General features: G+C 37.8%; 1 protein-coding gene across 1 annotated transcript; it reads right to left on the minus strand.

Moving 5' to 3' along the window:
- Window positions 1–1800: 1800 nt before the first annotated feature.
- Window positions 1801–21274, minus strand: LOC129442698 (tyrosine-protein kinase JAK1). Its single transcript, XM_055202923.2, has 24 exons — window positions 21122–21274; window positions 20123–20315; window positions 19862–19985; window positions 19295–19427; window positions 18798–18961; window positions 16264–16603; window positions 14656–14841; window positions 14415–14572; window positions 14211–14325; window positions 13846–14038; window positions 9838–9941; window positions 9500–9640; window positions 9326–9413; window positions 9016–9143; window positions 8638–8773; window positions 7862–8013; window positions 7347–7506; window positions 6845–6945; window positions 6572–6755; window positions 5993–6117; window positions 5689–5861; window positions 4277–4394; window positions 4065–4175; window positions 1801–3825 (listed from the first exon to the last, which is right to left on the minus strand). The coding sequence occupies exons 2-24, from the start codon at window positions 20301–20303 to the stop codon at window positions 3718–3720; spliced, it is 3423 nt and encodes a 1140-aa protein (XP_055058898.1). The 5' UTR covers window positions 20304–20315; window positions 21122–21274; the 3' UTR covers window positions 1801–3717.
- Between the last annotated feature and the right edge of the window lie 132 nt (window positions 21275–21406).

Raw genomic sequence — 21406 nt, forward strand, 5'->3', positions numbered from 1 at the left:
TAATAGTATTGCTCTTATAAGTACTTCAGCGATTCATACTGTAAAAATAATTGATTTACCAATAAAGAACAATACATATACATTACATACATGCACACATATCAGTAGCCAAGCCATTTAAACTTTTAATTTATTTAAAAATAAACGTAACTTGGTGAAAACGTTATAAGAAACATAACACTTAAGCGAAATATAGTGGAAACAGACTTCTACAGAACACTGGATCCATAAAAATCACAATTTAACGCTAAAACACTTCACACTTCTATTGCGGAGCTGTCACTTTCTGCCACCAGTTGGGCTCCGCCCACAAAAAAACGTCATCTCTGTTTGTAAACATGCAAAAGGTCTATACAGGGCCATGTAGTTTTGGATTTAGTTTTCCCTTAAAAACCTTCATTTAAAAACTGCATGTTGTGTTCACTTGTGTTATCTTTGACTAATATTTAAATTTGTTTAAGTTCGGTGATCTGAAACATTAAAGTGTGAAAAACATGCAAAAACCCTTTTTCACACCACTGTATATTAACACATAATGGGGCGGTTTCCCGGACAGGGATTAGACTAGTCCTAGACTTAATCACTTTTAGGAGCTCTCCAAACTGAAAACAACTTGCACTAACATATTGTAAAATACAACAGTGCACTTTTTTTTATCTCAAAATGCACACAGGTAATGTTTTAAGTAAGGCATGTTTGTTAGAACTAGTTATATTTCCTAATTAAACTAAGGCCTAGTCCTGGATTAAGCTAATCCCTGTCCGGGAAACTGCCCCTATATTAGCAAATGTAATACCCAGCTACAGCTTTATTAGCAAACTTTGAGACAGACAAATGATTGGTCTACCCAACCTTATTGTACTTTTCACAGTTGCCCTTGATGAACTCGCATACACACAGAGGTTTGCAGACACTTACAGGTCATCCGTCAGTGAAGCATGTGATCGTATTCAATCAGAAAACAACTGTAACAAGTAAGTTATGTATAATTGATTCCAATTATAGCCCCAAACATAAACTAGTTCCATACAAATGTATGGACTTCTCAATATTACATACCCTCTTGTCCATCCATCCATCCATTCAATACTATTCACCACTTTTGGTCAAAGGGAGTACGGACCCTAACCTTGCATATCTCAGGCCATACAGTATGCATGTGGCCAGTCCCATCACAGATCCTCTCATACTGTTTTGCTTAAATACATTAACATATTCTATAATGGTTCCATGATGTCAATCAATAAATATTAGCGGACTACAATTTATAGGTGTCTACAAAAACGAAACTGTCTGTCATTCTAACCTTTTTATACACAGTCCTGTTCAGAAGCTAAGTAACAAAGACACCAAAAGGAAAGTAACTCGTGTGGAAAAAATGAGAAGGGTCTATATGCAATGCAAAGCTCCAGGTGATGTTACCTTTAGATCACTACTTATATTTAAATTTCACCTCATCTTGGTAACAGTGGCAAAAATACCTTTTTTATGCTTCTCTTAATAGAACTGCTGTCACTCCAGATTCCTGCTCAGGACACAGATGAACAGGAACACTGGGAGCAAGAAATGGATGAGCTGGTGGCATGGACTCACTCCCTCTCTATGAAAGATCTGGATGACGTATGAATTCAAACATGTATTTGGAGGCATTTATAGGATTATGCATTAAAAAGTAAAGTCAAAAGTAATTTGACTTCACTGTTATACAAACAATGTCTCTTTATCGGAAAATGGACTAAAATGCAATTACATAAATTATTCATTAGTAAATAATTAGATTGTAAAATTTACTAAGCAAAATACCATATAAAAATACTTTATTTCTCAAAGAATTCGACTTTTGCAGAAAACATTACTCTCATGAGAAAGCAGAAGAAGCTCAAGCATGTTATTGAAACACTTCAGTAAAGCGTACCAGATATGCATGCTTTGAGAATCTTCTGTGAGTTACACTTACATAATTCATCTTGATACATGATACTGTTTTTAGTGAGGGTTAAATGTGGAGTAAACCTAAATTGAATACAGTTTGTTTTCGTGAGAAGAGGTAGATGAAATATTATAAATGGTTTGAAAAGAAAATAGCATTCAATATATAAAGCAATAGTCTTTCATTATAAAACATGGCTTTAACTAGACAGTCCTGGATGCTGTTGATCTACCGTTTCAGCGGTTAAAATACAATGACTACTAACCATCTACTAAACTTAAATATTTATGAATTTACAGGTCATCAATAGTTTATAAAAGCAATAATGGACCACAGGCCATGCCATGTTATAAAAATACTACTGGTCAAATTTTTAGGGTCACTTGTTTCTTCTGTATTAATATTTTATCCACATTGTAGAAAAATGTTAAACTCATCAAAATTATGTAATAACATAATTTGAGTTATGGGAATTCTGTCTGTGATTTGCAAAAAAGTACTTTTGGCATTTTCTGAACCAGCTTTTTGACGCATCACCCTATAAACCCATTCACACAGCATTTTGATCCTAAAAAATTTCTGTAAAATTGGCCGAAAGAGAGACTTCAGCAGGTACATTTACATGCAACCAAATAATCTGTTTGTAATCGTATTGATGGCTCAATCGTATTAAAAAGCCTTCATGCAAACACCTTAATACAATTGAGGTTGATCGATCAAATTTGGATCGTATTGAAAGTAGTGGTGTACACCAATCTGTGATCCGATCATTAGGAAAAAGTACGCATGTAAACGCGTGAATCGTAGTCTTTTTTCACTCAGATGCATAAATACATTGCGCACATGCGCAGAACATTTGTGATCAAGGTTACGTCTTATATTTACCTCATATTTATGTATCACATAATTCTCATCAAAGAAACATGCAGTAGCAACACGCATTACTAAGGTAGTGGGGTCACATCCTGTACATTCTTCAGCGTTCATGTGTACTTTCATAACATTAGGCTACATAAAGCAATAAAATAGCGTTGTGCCTTTTGAAAATTGTGTTTTCATTACCTGATAGACATAAAGGGTGAACTCGACGAAAGATGCTGTGCGCTGGGTAGCCTTGCCAAGTCCTCTGCTTTTTTCCAAGTTCAGATTTGGGCTACTGTTTAAACTGTCTCCGCGGGTTGTTTTTTTCATGCAAGTTAAAGATGAAAGGATTTCGTTCATTAGTTATTGTTATTTGGACTGTGAGTAGTCATTTGGATGCTTTTAGGATAGTTTTGAATGTCCATTGGGATGGTTTTGATACGCGAAGCTGGCGCTTGTACATGTAAACGAACATTTTAATCAGATTGCAATGTTTAGGGTGTATGTAACCTTCAATCACATTAAATTCAGTCGGATTGACAAAATTTTGTGCATGTAAACATAGCCTGTGAACAAAAACATGTCTTTACGGGATGGGTGTGAATGCATGCACTGATTCTGGGAAAATCATTGGCAGTGTGAATTAACCAAAACCAAATGATTCCCGAACAAATCCCGGACGCATTTTCCATAATCTGTGTGTGTAACGGGTGTATGATGCTATATTGAAGGAGTTCGCATCTGATCCTAAAGTTTTGACCAATAGTCTATAGTTCTGAGCTGTCAAACATGGTACATATTGAACTTTATATAATTAACATGCATAAATTATATAATGACATATGTTATATTCCACAAATCTGCGATATCATAACATTTATATGTAAAGGATGACTAAATCTATTTTTGGATAGTGATCTACAAGGCTAGATGTTTTCTCTCGAGAGGAGAAACTCAAACTCTTTAATCAAACCCTTGAAGTCCACTCTCTCTTCTGGGGCATAACTCCAGCACCTGCGCATCTGAGTGTACACCTGCAATCAGAGACAGCACATCTGTTAAACACCACCATATAAACCACAATTCTTTTAATGCGATGTGGTACAGTTTTTGTGTCTGTACCTCCAGATTCTATTTAAAGCAACAATTGTGTCATCGAACCTATAACCATTTTCATGTAGGACTTAATTAGCATATTTAATATTTAATCTCGCTTTAGGTAAAGATGTTAAATTTAGTACTTTATTATGCGAACACAGTCAGCAGAACTAACCATATCAGGGCAGGACGGTGGACACGGCATCCTGCGTCCTTCCTCAAGAGCCTTCACTATTCTGGCCATGGTCATCTGCCCATGAGAGCGGCCAATCATCTGCGTAAATATCTGTCCGAGAGAAAGACGGATTCAGCAAAAATAATCAAAAGCGAAATGTTTAAACCTAATGTATTCAATAAACATTACTGAGTTTTAGTAATGTTTCTTACCTGAGGAGGGCTGCTCTCGCGGTCACAATAGGTCATAAGCTCATATAACGCCACCCCAAATGACCAGACATCAGACGCCTTATAGAACTTTCGATTAATCAGACATTCAGGAGCGTACCTACACAGATCACAAAATCAGTGTTAAGCTGATGTTGATGTCTTTCTTTGTTCGGTCGGGAGGAAGTTGTGTTTTTTTGGGGAGAGCATTCCGGGATTTTTCACATTTTAATGAACTTTAATGAACCCCAACACTTAACAGTTTTAATGCAGTTTAAAATTGCAGTTTCAAAGGACTCTAAACAATCCCAAACGAGGCACAAGGGTATTATCCAGCGGAACGACCGCAATTTTTGGCAATAAAAATATGCACTTTTAAACCACAACTTCTCGTCCTCCTCCGGCCGTGCGACACGCCAGCAGGAACCCACGCAATTGCGTAATGACGTCGAAAGGTCACGTGTCAAAGGTCACACATATAAAACGCACATTTGCGGACCATTTTAAACAATAAACTGACACAAAGACATTAATTACCGTATTTTCCGGACTATAAGTCGCACTTTTTTTCATAGTTTGGCTGGTCCTGCGACTTATAGTCAGGTGCGACTTATATGTCACAATTAATTCATACTGACTAACATAAACCAAAAGAAAACATTACTGTCTACAGCCACGAGAGGGCGCTATATGCTGCTCCTGTAGCCTACCCCTGAAAAAAACTGTTAACTGAAACATTAACTTACATGACAACAGAGAAACACTTAACAAACAAAATGCCCCCCAAAAGAATAATAATTTTCTAAATAAATGCGACTTATAGTCCAGTGCGACTTATATTTGTTTTTTCCTCTTCCTCATGACGCATTTTTTGACTGATGCGACTGATGCGACTTATACTCCGGAGCGACTTGCAGTCCGGAAAATACAGTAGTATAATTCAACATACAACAACATCGGAACGGTCCTTTTTCTCCACACTTGTAACACTGGGGGTGAAGTTTCGCATACATCATCCGTGACCTCTTGACGTGATGATGAATTACGTGAGGTCGTGCTGGTGCGCCACACGACCGGAGGAAGACGACAAGCCGTGATCCAAATGACAATCATTTCGCCAGACAAGACCCCTATGCCTCACCTGGGATTGTTCAGAGCCCTTAAAGGTCCAGTTGGGGTCCATTAAAGTCCACTAAAATGAGAAAAATCCTGGAATGCCCTCCTCAAAAAACACAACCTCTCCTCGACTGAACAAAGAAAAACATCAACATTTTGGATGACATGGTGGTGAGTAAATTATCTGGATTTTTTTTAAGAAAATTGACTAATCCTTTAAGTAAAGCCATGGAACACCAAAGAGCATCACATTTGTGCCATAAAGCATTAAATCTTGGAAGAAATAAATGACCCTTTACCAGTACACAGGGCTGTCCTGTTCCTCAGTCACAGTGTAATAGTCCTTATCATCTTTGATGCTCTTAGTCAGACCGAAGTCTCCGATCTTCACCTGAGACTCATTCTCTACTAACACGTTTCTTGCTGCCAGGTCCCTGTGGATGTAGTTCTGAGATCCCAGGTAGTCCATCCCCTGAAAAACAGCAGAAAATGAAAGGATATATTTTATGCCTGTCTGGCCACACTGCAGTTTATTTTAGCTTAGATGATTGTATTAAAAAACATAAGAGGGTTAATAAAGTAAAGTTATATCAACTATATCACCTGACATATTTGGAGAGCATAAAGCAGCAGTCGCTTCTGGTTGATGCTGGCTTTGTTGCGGGGCAGGTAATCTTTCAGACTACCAGCAGGCAAATACTCCATAATGAGCTTGATGTTCATTCCTCCTGAATGACAAACATTTAAGTAGGCAATAAGTGTCTTTGTGTATACAACCGTGGTATATATATCTTACAGTAGAAGGCTGCACTAAGGGGGTGTGTACACCAAAGCACATCTGAAAATGCCAGGCGGACGCCAACTATGGGCCCTTGCCAGTGTTTTTCCAGCTAAGCGCTTTGGTTGATTCTGCACCGGTTGGTTGTTGTGATATTTGTCCCACCTCTCCTTCACTGTGATTGGGCGGTTGATTAAAAAGTGACATTGACGAGCTGAGCATTTCAGCCAAAGTTTAACCATTTTTAACTCTGGGTGCTCTTCGCTAAGTGGGAAAAATCCTGCCAGCTGCTGCCAGTTTTGAAAAAACGTGGCGCTTTCATTGGAAACTACTAAAAACATATACTGGCCACAGACGAAAACGCCTTGGTGTAAACGCCCCCTAAGTGTGCGTTTACGACTCACCCTCTTCACTGCAGATGCCTTTGTATTTGACAATGTTTGGATGGAACAGGTTTCTGATGGTGTTGATCTCTCGCCTCAGATTGCTGTTCTCATTCTCTGATTTCAGGGATTTGACTGCCACCAGCTCACCCGTCTGATCTCCATTAGGATCATACAGACACAGCTCCACCATTCCAAAGTTACCCTGCGTAAAATTTAAGCATCGGTTTGAAGTGTTTTAGGCCATCTACACTGCAGCATTTATACAGTTTGTGACGATCGCTGCACCAGTAACTCTCCAAGTTTTCGGATTTTCTTGAGGAATCTTCTCTTGAAATCTGCAGGATCAGTCTCCTGTGGAGGAATTACTCCAGATATAATCGGTTCTGTAGGCTCTGTTGGTCAAATGTAAAGAATTGTGTTAAATGGACATCCGCGAGTAGTAAATCGTAAATATTTGGCAAACTACGTATACATTGCATCCGCAAGAAATCTTGCAGCAGTCTTTAAATAGGAAAACCATGAAAGTGTTTGGTGGCTTCTAAATCCATTCCTGTTTGGATCCTAAGGAATAAATGGGGCTAGGCTAAATGCTTACACATTCACAACGTGCTGTACAAAGATTAAGTGCACGCATTGAAAAAAGATAGGTTTGTATTAATTCATTTAAGTTGAGGTAAGAACATAGTAATATATTTAAAAAGGTGGTGTTTCCCTTTAATGGTCAAACAAATAATAAAAGTCACATTTTTTAGCTAAATGAATAACAGTTAAAGTTAAAAGTAGTATTACACACCCTGCTCGCGCTGTTCTTTAATGCGGTCGAGCTCTCTCACTATGGCTCTGAAGAACGGTCTCTTCATGGGGTCATAGTTCATACACTGAGAGATTAAATCTGCCAGTTCACTGATGCTAGGAGTGACCAGTATGCCCCGTACCTCGTAAAATCTCTCTTTCTAAACACACACAAAAGAGCATTTTATTAAAATTCCATTTAAATTTACGGTTTTAAATTTTAATAAACAACATAGCAGAGCAGAAATGGAAACTGGTTTCTCATTTTGTTCTATTCAGTAGTTCAGAGTTTCTCAACCCTGGTCCTCAAGGACCCCCTTCCAAAAAGTTTTAGATGTCCCCTTATTTAAAACCCCTGAACCAACTCATCAGCCTCCTTCCAGAATGTCTCCCTATCAAGCTAATAATTTAAATCAGGTGTGTTAATTAAGGAGACATCTAAAACATTCTGGAAGGGGGTCCTTGAGGACCAAGGTTGAGAAACACTGCAGTAGTTGATCCAAAAGAGTCAATCACCTCTGATAGTTTCTTGTCACGCAGTGGCAGCTCTCCATTGTAGCAGATCTCCCATAGTGTGGTTCCAAAGCCCCATTTGTCTGCTGCAATGCTCAGTGATTTGGTGTTGTTAACACACTCCGGGGCAATCCAGGGGATCCTGTCAATACACTCTATCCCCAAAACATGAGTGTAAGTAGTGAAAAACCGTATTATAAATTCACCTTTATTCAACATTATAAGAAGGGGTGCAAAAAGCATTGAATTTATCATTACACTTCAATGGGAAAATTCAATGCATTAAATGCACATTGAATTTAGTAATACACTCTAAAAATATCAAATGTATTGTGTTTATGTCATGATGTCATTTTAAAAATCCAGCAGATCCTGATTGGCAAACTACAGTTCTTGCATTGCAAAACACTTAACAACGCCCTTAAGCTGTGACTGCACGGAAGTGTTCTTCTGCCATATAATATAGTTCTCATTTTTTATCCGCTTTAAAAATCGCAACGTTTTGTGCCACCATACTTACTCGTGTAACTCCTCATGTAACAGTCTTTAAATAGGGAAAACAAGGAAGTGTTTGGTGGCTTCTAAATTCATCCTTGTTTGGACCCTTAGGAATGAATGGGGCTAGGCTAAATGCTAACACATTCACATGCGCTGTATAAAGATTAACTGCACGCATTGAATAAAGATAGGTATGTATTAATTCATCTAAGTTGAGGTAAGAACATTTTTCCTTTAAAGTCCAGCTATAGCTGATAACAGGCGAGTGTATATGTGTTTACCTGCTCTGTTGAGCACAGTGATTGGCACTCCAGGATCACTTAGTTTAATGTAGGGACCTCCCTGTTCTTCCAGACCATCCCGCTTCAACAGAACATTTTTGGCGCAGACATAGCCATGTGTGAGCTTTTTGTCCTCCTGAATATCAAATAATAAGACAGTAACAGCACATATGTTAATATACACAAACATCTTTGGGATTTGTATCTATAGCGGACCTTCAAAAGCCACACTTATAAAAAATTTACAGTTTTTTTAAAGAAATAAATGCAGTTATATATTCAGTAACAGTTAAGTTGAATCCCATCTTCATAGAAAACCTTCATGAAAAAGAAATGTGAAGTTAAAAAAAAGGTGGCATTCAACCTTAAATGTCTTACCAAATAACTTAAGACACTGGCAAGTTGCTCTGCAACTTGAAATTTCCAGTAGGGTGTGAGGTCCGAGCGATGATTTCTCATAAACAGATCCAAAGGGCCGTGCTGAATGAACTCTTCCACCATTATAACTTAAGAAAACAAAACATGAGTAATGATAACTTCAGCACCTTTTACAGGTTTGTCAAAAATGAAAATGTTCTCACCCTAAAACTCTGAATCTCTGTTTCTACTTACAAACTATCATAAATAGAAATATTTAACTAAATATTCTGATATGTAAAAAAGTATTTTTGGTGAAGCGCACACTTACTGTCCATGCTGTTCATGCATATTCCATACATTAGAACCATGTGTTTGTGGGATATCTGTCGCATTGCGCTCACTGTGTCAAGAAAGGCCTAAAAAGACGTAAAGCAGTATTTATGACAGCTGTGACATGTATACAGTCATGTACTGGTGTAATATAAGTGGAGCTGTCACTCACAGAAATGTCTTTGTGTCCTGCCCCCAGCACCTTCAGAACCACATCGACTTCCTCGTAATCTGAAAACCCTTCATCATCATTCTTTAACTTTAGTTTTCCAGCATAGATGTTAGTACGAGTGCCCTGGCCCAGGTGTGTCTCCTGTATTACAAACATCAGCATCAATAATGCATCAATCTTTCTGTTCTATAATGTAAATAAAATTGGTCTCGTTGTATTAGTTATGGATGTACAGTACCAGGAAAAAACTATGAACTATAAGGAAATGTGCTGGTTTACCAGTAGGCAACCGAACAGGTTTAACTTTGATCATGCAAATGAGCACACAGTTTTCAAACCTGAACGATGTCCTCTTTGAGAATCCTATGGAAGACGAGATTGTTGAAGAAAGAAGGTGGTGATACGGAGACCTGACTGGTTGTCATGATGAGATTTGACAGCTCTGGAAAAGAAAAAATGTAATTTTAGACATACAAAAGCAAATTTTTTCATTCATTTTGGTCCTGTGATTGCATTTGACCATTCTGGTAAGGGGTTCACACACGCACACTAGGCCTTTGTTTACAATCTTCTCATTTTTGGCTAAAAATGTATTCTGATGAATTAGTCTACACCAGGGGTTTTCAAACGCTAGGATGTCAGGGACCCCAACATACGTCTGGGCACCCCTTAGAACCTTTTGGGGACCCCAGTTTGAAAACACCTGGTCTAGACCACAGGATCCAACAGTTACTATGTTAATATACCAGCTATAAGCCTCTGAGTTGGACAAATAAAAAAATTAAAAACATGACACTCTGAACACATATTTTGACATGACGAGCCACACGCACGACACTCTGAACACATATTTTGACATGACGAGCCACACGCACGACACACTGAAAACATATTTTGGCATGACGAGCCACACGCACAACACTCTGAACACATATTTTGACATGACGAGCCACACGCACGACACACTGAACACATATTTTGACATGACCAGCCACACGCACGACACTCTGAACACATATTTTTACATGACAAGCCACAAGCACGACACACTGAACACATATTTTGACATGACGAGGCACACGCACGACACACTGAACACATATTTTGACATGACGAGCCACACGCAAGACACTCTGAACACATATTTTGACATGACGAGCCACACGCAAGACACACTGAACACATATTTTGACATGACGAGCCACACGCACGACACACTGAACACATATTTTGACATGACGAGCCACACGCACGACACACTGAACACATATTTTGACATGACGAGCCACACGCACGACACACTGAACACATATTTTGACATGACGAGGCACACGCATGACACTCTGAACACATATTTTGACATGACGAGCCACACGCACGACACACTGAACACATATTTTGACATGACGAGCCACACGCACGACACTCTGAACACATACAGTGGGGCAAAAAAGTATTTAGTCAACCACCAATTGTGCAAGTTCTCCCACTTAAAAAGATGAGAGAGGCCTGTAATTTTCATCATAGGTACACTTCAACTATGATAGACAAAATGAGGAAAAAAATCCAGAAAATCACATTGTCTGATTTTTTAAGAATTTATTTGCAATTTATGGTGGAAAATAAGTATTTGGTCAATAACAAAAAAGCAAGATTTCTTTCTCTCACAGACCTGTAACTTCTTCTTTAAGAGGATCCTCTGTCCTCCACTTGTTACCTGTATTAATGGCACCTGTTTGAACTTGTTAGCAGTATAAAAGACACCTGTCCACAACCTAAAACAGTCAGAATGCAAACTCAACTATGGCCAAGACCAAAGAGCTGTCAAAGGACACCAGAAACAAAATTGTAGACCTGCACCAGGCTGGGAAGACTGAATCTGCAATAGGTAAGCAGCTTGGTGTGAAGAAATCAACTGTGAGAGCAATTATTAGAAAATGAAAGACATACAAGAACACTGATAATGTCCCTCGATCTGGGGCTCCACGCAAGATCTCATCCCGTAGGGTAAAAATTATCACCAGAATGGTGAGCAAAAATCCCAGAACCACATGGGGGAACCTAGTGAATGACCTGCAGAGAGCTGGGACCAAAGTAACAAAGGCTACCATCAGTAACACACTATGCAGCCAGGGACTCAATTCCTGCAGTGCCAGATGTGTCCACCTGCTTAAGCCAGTACATGTTCGGACCCGTCTGAAGTTTGCTAGAGAGCATTTGGATGATCCAGAAGAAGAGTGGGAGAATGTCATATGGTCAGATGAAACCAAAACATAACTTTTAGGTAGAAACTCAACTTCTTGTGTTTGGAGGAGAAAGATGCTGAGTTGCATTCAAAGAACACCATACCTACTGTGAAGCATGGGGGTGGAAACCTCATGCTTTGGGTCTGTTTTTTCGCAAAGGGACCAGGACAACTGATCCCAGTTAAGGAAAGAATGAATGGGGCCATGTATCGTGAGATTTTGACTCAAAACCTCCTTTCGTCAGCAAGGGCATTGAAGATGAAACGTGGCTGGATCTTTCAGTATGGCAGTGATCCCAAACATACCGCCCGGGCAAAGAAGGAGTGGTTTCGTAAGAATAATTTCAAGGTCCTGGAGTGGCCTAGCCAGTCTCCAGATCTCAACCCCATAGAAAATCTTTGGAGGGAGTTGAAATTCCGTGTTGCCCAGCGACAGCCCCAAAACATCACTGCTCTAGAGGAGATCTGCATGGAGGAATGGGCCAAACTACCAGCAACAATATGTAAAAACCTTGTGGAGACTTACAGAAAACGTTTGATCTCTGTCATTGCCAACAAAGGGTATATAACAAAGTATTGACATAAACTTTTGTTATTGACCAAATACTTATTTTTCACCATAATTTACAAATAAATTCTTAAAAAATCAGACAATGTGATTTTCTGGATTTTTTTTCTCATTTTGTCTCTCATAGTTGACGTGTACCTTTGACAAAAATTACAGGCCTCTCTCATCTTTTTAAGTGTGAGAACTTGAACAATTGGTAGCTGACTAAATACTTTTTTGCCCCACTGTATTTTGACATGACGAGCCACATGCACGACACTCTGAACACATATTTTGACATGACGAGCTGAACACATATTTTGACATGACGAGCCACACGCACAACACTCTGAACACATATTTTGACATGACGAGCTGAACACATATTTTGACATGACGAGCCACATGCATGACATTCTGAAAACATATTTTGAATTTGTGCCCCTCGGAAGGGAAGTCACCGGTCGCCACTGAAACCTCTCTCAAATAGTTTTTTACTATTTTTTTATTTAAGAGTAGAGATGCGCGGGCAAAAACTAACGCAGGGTTAGTTGTAACACGGACTGTTTACATTGTTGCACAAGGTTGAGCGTTTCGATTTTCCTGTATTTTTTTCACACTCCCAAAAAACGATCTCCCGCAAATTATCGGAAATTTATTATGTTTTTCCTTAGAGTTATTGATGAAAGAGTGTTTTGGTGGCATGTAAGTACATTTTTTCATCATCTGCAGCTCTAAGCAACTTTTTTGGTAGGCTTGAAAATATTTTCACCCAGCGGGGTTAATTGTAACACTGTGTTACAACTAACCCCTCAGCACTTGAAAATATATGAAATATAATATAAGATATGAAAACCGCTAACGTTAGCGTAATTCTTGCCATTTTTTTTAAAATAGGCTACACGGGAATGATTGCTGGTTGCCAACAAAATAAATGTGCCTGTCTTATCAAAAATCGTGTGTCAAATTTATTTTTGTTCATATCTTTAATATTGATTGAATAAGGTCACGTCAAAGATTGAAATCATAATGAAATGAATGGATAAAATCAGACTTTGATGCTCATTATCTCAAAATTTGATTTTGAGACTTTAGTATGATTATTACAAACTGGGTCACATATAAAAAATGCTTTGTCATAATCTCACATATTTAGACATTTGTATCCATTTATAATTGAATTATTGTTAGAAAAGGGCTGGATGAATGAATACAGTGTGGATACCTGTTTATTATAGACAGATATATAAACAATATCCACTTTAAGTATTAAACAAAATAGTATTCAAATATTTGCCTGCAAACTTAATTTTTAGCAAGAGCTACAATTATCCCCACCTAAGGGGTAAGTTGTAACATTTGGTGTAATTGTCCAAGAATGGTACGTACTAGAAACAAACTTCAAATGTTCATTTGTAGCAGAGATGTGTGTGTTGCTTGTGTAAAAATATAATTAATCAAACTCAAGTATTTTTTAAATGATTGAGCCAAAACCAAAAAGCGTTGTGCCAAGCTCAGCATCTGAGTGCTAATGGTAATCTCTAAATCCAGTACCTCTCGGTTGGGGTGGGCATCCGCGTGTAAGTTTCAGGCTGGTGTGTTCTGTTGTGAGACACTGTCCTGACAGGTGGTCCGTCAGCTCTCTCAAAGTGGGCTTCTCTACATTTGTCCCGGTCAAGTGGAAGCCCCTTGCGCTCACTTCAATCTGAAAGTTCTTGAAGGCTTTGGTAATGCCGCCATGGCAATCCTTTTGAGATACATTGTTATTATTTGATTATAATTTGATTCAGTAATTTAGTTATCCATTATACATACAGTCCCAAAAATGTATTGTTTTAATATACTGTATAGCTTAAGTAATAATAAAAAGAACTAGAACTAGATACATTTTTAGACCACCATCTAAAGTATATTTGTACCTCTTTGCATATGACCGTCATGAGAATATGATCATAGTCTTGACCACTCCAGCGTAGCAGGTACATTCCCTCTTCATAACCTTCCTGTTTAAGCTTGTGGATTGTATATTCAGAACTGAGGAAACAAAATTCAATCATTTCATGACATTCTTCTCTGTCATTTAATTCACTATATTTAATAAACCATGCTGAGAACGCACTAACTTTATTGGTCCATGGCAGCCCTCTTGAACATTCATTTCCAATGAGACTGGTGCCACGTCCCTGCACAGAAAATGATGTGCATCTACTCTCAGCCTGAAGTATCCATCTACAAGACTGGCAAAAGACAAAGCCTCCTCGTGGGAAGCTAAGTGTAGTTCCTGAAAAAAATCAAGAGAACAGAATAGCGTTTACAGTGACACAAACCGAAACTGGTATTTTGTAATTTCACAACAAATCTCACCATCTTTCTGTCATCCTGTCTGTAAACTGTGACCACAGAGGATTTGATGACAATGTGTGTTATCTCATGAAAGTCTGAGAAAAGTGTCCATCTGTCCACTTCTGCATCACTGGATGGTTCTTTACTCAGTTTATTGGTGTCTTTTTGACCTTTTTTTGATTTATACTTCCACTGATCTGAAAACACCTTGAAAACAAATATGTGAAAGATGGTCATCAAACACACTAAAGCAAGTTTTGCTGATTATTGCTAATACGAGTGTGTCTGTCTGGGACTGTCTGTGGTAACCACACATGTAATTGGGGTAGGGATATGGTCTAGACACCAAAAATTGCCCTAAACAATGGTAACCTCATAGCATCCTACTTACAAACCACATAACAATAATCTAGAAACCACCCGCAACACCATAAAGCCCGGAGTATAGTATGTTTTTACGTGTATGCGGATGTACGCACACTGTCGAATACACAGCGTTGCAAAGTAGTTATATTTACTATATTTCAGCCTTAAAAGGATTAGTCCATTTTCTTAAAAAAATCCAGATATTTTATTCACCACCATGTCATCCAAAATGTTGATGTCTTTCTTTGTTCAGTCGAGAAGAAATTATGTTTTTTGAGGAAAACATTCCAGGATTTTTTTTTATTTTAATGGACTTTAATGGACCCCAACACTTAACAGTTTTAATGCAGTTTAGAATTGCAGTTTCAACAGAGTTTCATAGGACTCTAAACAATCCCAAATGAGGCATAAGGGTCTTATCTAGTGAAACGATTGTCATCTTTAACAAGAAAAATAAAAAATATGCACTTTTAAACCACAACTTCTCATCTATCTCCAGTCCTGTAATTGCGTAATGCCGTGGCAAGGTCACGTGTTACATGAAACGCACATTTGCGGACCATTTGAAAACAATAAACTGACACAAAGACATTAATTAGTATCATTCGACATACAACAACTTCAGAACGGTCCTCTTTCTCCACACTTGTAAACATCCGTGACCTCTTGACGTGATGACCTTTTGCGTGAGGTAGCGCTGGTGCGTCACAGGACCGGAGATAGACGAGAAGTTGTGGTTTAAAAGTGCATATTTTTTACCTTTCTTGTCAAAAATGACAATTGTTTCACTAGATAAGACCCTTATGCCTCGTTTGGGATTGTTTAGAGTCCTTTGAAACTCCGTTGAAACTGCAATTTTAGACTGCATTAAAACTGTTACTTGTTGGGGTCCATTAAAGTCTATTAAATTGAAAAAAATCCTGGAATGTTTTCCTCAAAAAACATAATTTCTTCTCGACTGAACAGTGAAGGACATCAACATTTTGGATGGCGTGGTGGTGGGTGAATTGTCTGGATTTTTTTAAAGAAAATTTACTAATCCTTTAACACTGAGGTGCAGTTATTTAGTTTACATTATCTTGTAATATGAATAATCTTTTTATGAATAATCCTACAAATAAAATAGTGTATAACAAAAAAGGGTGCTGACTTCCTTAAACATGCATCTCTCTGCCAAGACCATTTGATAGCTTTTCAATGGCAAAAAATGCAATAATAATAGAAATGATCCATGTTGTTGTTCTGCATCTGAAGTCTTCATACCTCAGTGAAGATTTTGCGCCAATGAATGCCTGTTGTTCCAGACACCAGGATCTCACTGTGAACACCGGCCTCACAGCTGGAATCTGTGAGCATTTCCTCATTCTCATATATGACCAGTGAGGAGGGCTGAAACACCTCCTGACCAAAGTGCTTTGTTAAAGTCTCTAGAGTGGATATATATTTGATCTCCAAGTCATACGGACAGATATTGCTGCCTTTAACTGTGTTTATGTTAAATTTCTTCAGGAATACTTTGAAGACGTTGTTGATGCGCAAGCGTGTGAAAATGTTCCTCTCGCGTATGGACTGGTACAGAGTCCTGGGAATGTAGTTCTTGTACCTGAAAGACAAGGTACCTGGATATAATTTTATATACAAATATATTATTTACATACAAAATCAAATGTTATATACATGTATATGCGTATATTGAAATGTTTGTCTTCAAAGGTCACGTTCTTCCTTATCTAATTTTTCACACTTTTAGTTGGTGTGTAATGATGCTGTTAGACCATAAATAATACCTGTTAAATGATAAAGCTCAAAGTTCAGTGCCAGGTGATAAATTTTCTTTAACAGAATTTCCCTTTCAAAGCCTACAGCGAACGGCCGGTTTGGACTACAGCCCTCTACTTCCCGGTTGAATGACGTCAATATAAGAGTTTTTGACTAAACTCCGCCCACAGGAATACGTCAGTCGCCAGCTAAGCTCAAACGCCTCTGCTAAGCTAAGCTGCTGTCGAATCACAACACACTAAACAAACTACACAATCAGAACTCGTTACGTATTTCTGAAGAAGTGACTTCATAGAACAAGGAAGATATCAGCCCGTTTTATAGACAAGTTTCAGTGTCTATAAAAGACACAGTTATAAGACAGTGAAAACAGCGCTATACAGATAAGTAAATTGTTTGAAAAATACCGTGTCTTTTTAGACATGAAACATGAACACATGTTATAATGCGCACTGTAAACACAATCAAAGCTTCAAAAACACAGAAAGAACAGGACCTTTAACTACAGCCAGAAGCCTGATCATCGTAAGTAAACCCAACATAAAACATTGACATGAAAAAGTGAGTTTGTAACAGTCCTTAATGTAAAGTTCACCCAAAATGTTCTCATAATTTACTCTCTCTCATGTTGTTACAATCCTGTATTCATTTATTTGTTCTGATAAACACGAAGGAAGATATTTTGAGGAATCTTGGTAACCAAACCGTTCCTAAGCCACATTCACTTCCATAATATTATTTTTTCCTACTATGGAAGTGAATGGGGCTCATGATCGGTTTGGTTACAAACATTCCTCAAAATATCTTCCTTCGTGTTCATCAGAACAAATAATTCATTACCCGCCAAATTTAGAGCCACGAGCTGCAGCCGGCTGCTATGCATCATCATATTTGTCATTTTGAATAAACATGGCTGAAAGCGTCAGCGAAACAGAGGAGTTTGTGAAAAAGACCGGTGCAACATCTGGTATTTGGACATGGTTTGGATTTAAGCCATCCAACAAGCAGCAGGAAAATATACTCTGTAGAGCAGGGGTGTCCAATAAGTCGATCTCGACTGACCAGTCGATCTCCAAGGCAATGCTGCTTCACGAGCGAAATTGGCATTATGGAGTAATTGTGAAACACGCAAGTCTTTTTAAGTTGCTGCGCCTTTCTTCTCAAATGTGTTTTTATAAATCTTATGCCAGGCTGCTGCGGCTCAGTCGTCTAACTTCCAAAATTGACCAGGATGAGTTGTATGCTTTTGATACTGTTGTCATTTTCTAGTTTGTTTCAGTAAACCGCATCTCCGCTCGACATGTACTCAAGGATGTTTTTTTTTAAACTCCTCAAAAAGAATAGAGTAATGGTGACAGCCCTAAATTCAATGTAGAGATATATGCAGAATAGTCCAATAAGCATTTAAAGTGTTATAAAAATAATGAACTGTGTTTTTTAGTAGGTAGATCTTTTTGGCTTTATTATTTTAAAAGTAGATTTCCAAACAAAAAAGTCTGGACACCCCTGCTGTAGAGTGTGTCGGACAAAAGTTCCAGCGAAGAGAGGTAACACCACTAATCTGTTTTACCACCTAAAAACCAAGCATGCAGTTGAATACCAGCATTGCCAAGCAATGCAGCAGACCGCAAAATCCAGTACGAAGAACGCAGGACAGAAAAAACAGGAACTGGTCCAAACCTCAATCCAACAGTTATTTTCAAAAAGTACTCCGAGCCCGCGACGGATTGACAATTACCAGGGCCATACTGGTTTAATTGTGTAAAAAAATACATTTAACAGTTTGGCTTTTCTAAGAGTCTATATAACCAGTTCTGAAACGAGTCTATTAAAATGTATATACCGCAATACATATCGCTACCGCAAGAGGCAGCAATGTATATCGCCACATGGATTTTAGGCCATATCGCCCATCCCTACATGAGAGTGAGTTAATGATGACAAAATCAAATTTTTGGGTAAACTATCCCTTTAACATTTTATAAACAAAAAAAAAATGACTTGAAAGCTGCTCTTACTCAAAATCTTTGGGTAGTTCACAGATGGAGAGATTTCTTTCAATACCATTATGTGAAATGGCCATTACAGCCATACCCAAACACTCATTCTCTATCTGCTGGGCATCGTTCTCATCCTGAGCCTCCCGCAGCGGTGCCAGACCACTCTGAAAGTCATGCTGACCCTGTAACGTGTAAAAAACACTTTCACAGTCTAATTTAAACAAAATCCCTATAAAAAGATTTTTTTTTAGAAATGCAAACTGGAATCTCACTGCTTACATGTCTGCACAAAGAAATCTGTCATTATAATGTTTTGTCAGTGTTTCATGCATATTTACATTTATGCATTTCAAAGTGACCTACAGTGCATTACAAGGTATACCATTTTTTATCAGTATGTGTGTTTCCTGGATTCGAACCCATGACCTTCCATGCTGCTGACACAATCCATGTCACTAATCTATACAGGAGCATCCAGTTTTTAAAAACATAGTGTGATATTCATGGCACTGTACCTGTGCGTAGAGGTACTTGAGCGAAGCTTCATCCAGAACAGCTGTGCCTGTGGATCCTGCTGCATTTTTGAGGGTATGTCTGAATACTGGAGGAGAAGTCTTACTGTTCCCGTGCCAGTTTGTGAAGTAAAACCTGTCACACAAATATCATTAAATATTGATGAAATAAATCCCTTTATAAAATAATTTGCACATTATACATTTTTTTAAACACAGATTGTTACTAATCATTATTTATTATTATTTTAGGTGATGGTTAATAGTGATTATATATAACATATTACACATTAAACTGCATATAACTTTTTAAATGCTTCACTACTGTAGCACACCTGCCTGATAGACACAATTTATTTAAATGTATTTATTATTATAATGCCATATCAGACCCAAAAGCTTTTTTATGGCAAACTCAAAGTATCCTGATGGTCATAAAATTTCATGTTTATTCCTGACCGCCATAAAGCTACAGGTTGCTTAAGTTCATTTATTAATAGTGCCAATTATCTGGTCATGTTAATCCTCTTGAAATAATGAACTGTAAAGCCAAAATCCTGTTTTCCTCACCTCATGCGATAGAACAGCTTTAGTCTTGTTGAATTGTCAATGTTAAAGGAGTAATTGGGTGGATACCAGATCTTGGTATATTCATTATAGAGAGCAAACAAACTGCTACACAGTGGAGATATACCTGTAATAATAGAGAAATTGTTTATTTGTATGTGACACTACATGTGAAATCTACACTAAAGTCAATGTTTATATATATATTATCTGCAATAATGACCTCTTCTACAACATTCATTGTGAAATTACAGACAAACTTACCCAGTTTTTTGGCAGCTTCAACACACAGTTCCTCTGCTGTGAAACTTTTTTCAAGGTGAATGATCTGATGTTTGTCTGGTAGGTAAAAATGTATCTCGAGACCCTGTAATATATCTGATGCCATGATTGGTTGTTTCTTCTTTCTTAGCACTTTATTGATGAAGTTCCGGCGAAATTCCATCCCAACAGTTTCCTAAGGATTACAGAACAACTTAGTAAGTGATTTCGTAACCAAACTAGTGAAACCATACATAAAAATGCAAAAATAATGATAGCCTCCTAGACGGTTTCCCAAGCAGTCCCTGGCTGTGACTTAAATGCCCCCCATACCCTCATACAATAGCTTTACACATAAAGTATTATTAATAACCATTTATAAGTAGTAATCAGTAGTAGACATGTTCATATATAGCTGGTTTAGCCTAAATAATCAGGAATATAGTATACAAGAAGTATTTTAATACACAAAATAAACACTTAAGACACCAATAAGTACTGTATAATGTGCCACATTGATTCTTCAGTAAATTAGCTTTGCTAAAAAAAATCTACATTTACATTATCTGGGCCACTTTAAAACAGCATACTGCTAATTCATATCTCACTGACTTGATGTCTGACTAGATCTGTATTCAGATCAGTATCCTGAAATGAAAACAAAGAAACTTCCCTGTGCTTACTGTCATTGCAACTGTCATAAACATGATTTTATTAATTTACTTATATGTTGAATTTGAATGTGTAATAAATTAATAATAAATATATATTAGTATATCATATAACACGAATGAAAACTCAACAGGTTTTATAGCTTTTATCTATGTTAAAACAAACTGAAGTATGTTGAAACCTCTGGTGTCCTGCCAAAACGGAAGTTTATAGATGAGCTGAAATCATAACTAACACTTTCTATATAGAGTATCTACTTAAACAGCTACATCTATTTAACTTCCGCAAGGGTCCACCTTATAGAAAAAGTACGAATTATTTGTAATTTACCGTATAAAGTGAATGTCTGTCGTCTTGTCATCTGATCCATTTCACTCGACTCGCTTCTGGGGAAATTGATGCGGAGATTCTAGTAAATTACGTGACACACACAACTATTCTGATTGGCTGTTTGACGCAGGCTTCTCGTAGCGTCATCTGCATGCGGATCATCAAAGTCCCGCGACAGCTGGAACTCTGAAGTCATACGCTGATATGGCTGCGCATCACTGCATGAAGTCGAGTCTTTTAACCCTTTAATCAACAGATATTTTGTCACGCTGTATCACCGACAAT

The sequence above is a fragment of the Misgurnus anguillicaudatus genome, chromosome 2, assembly GCF_027580225.2.
Source record: "Misgurnus anguillicaudatus chromosome 2, ASM2758022v2, whole genome shotgun sequence".
Lineage (NCBI taxonomy): Eukaryota > Metazoa > Chordata > Actinopteri > Cypriniformes > Cobitidae > Misgurnus > Misgurnus anguillicaudatus.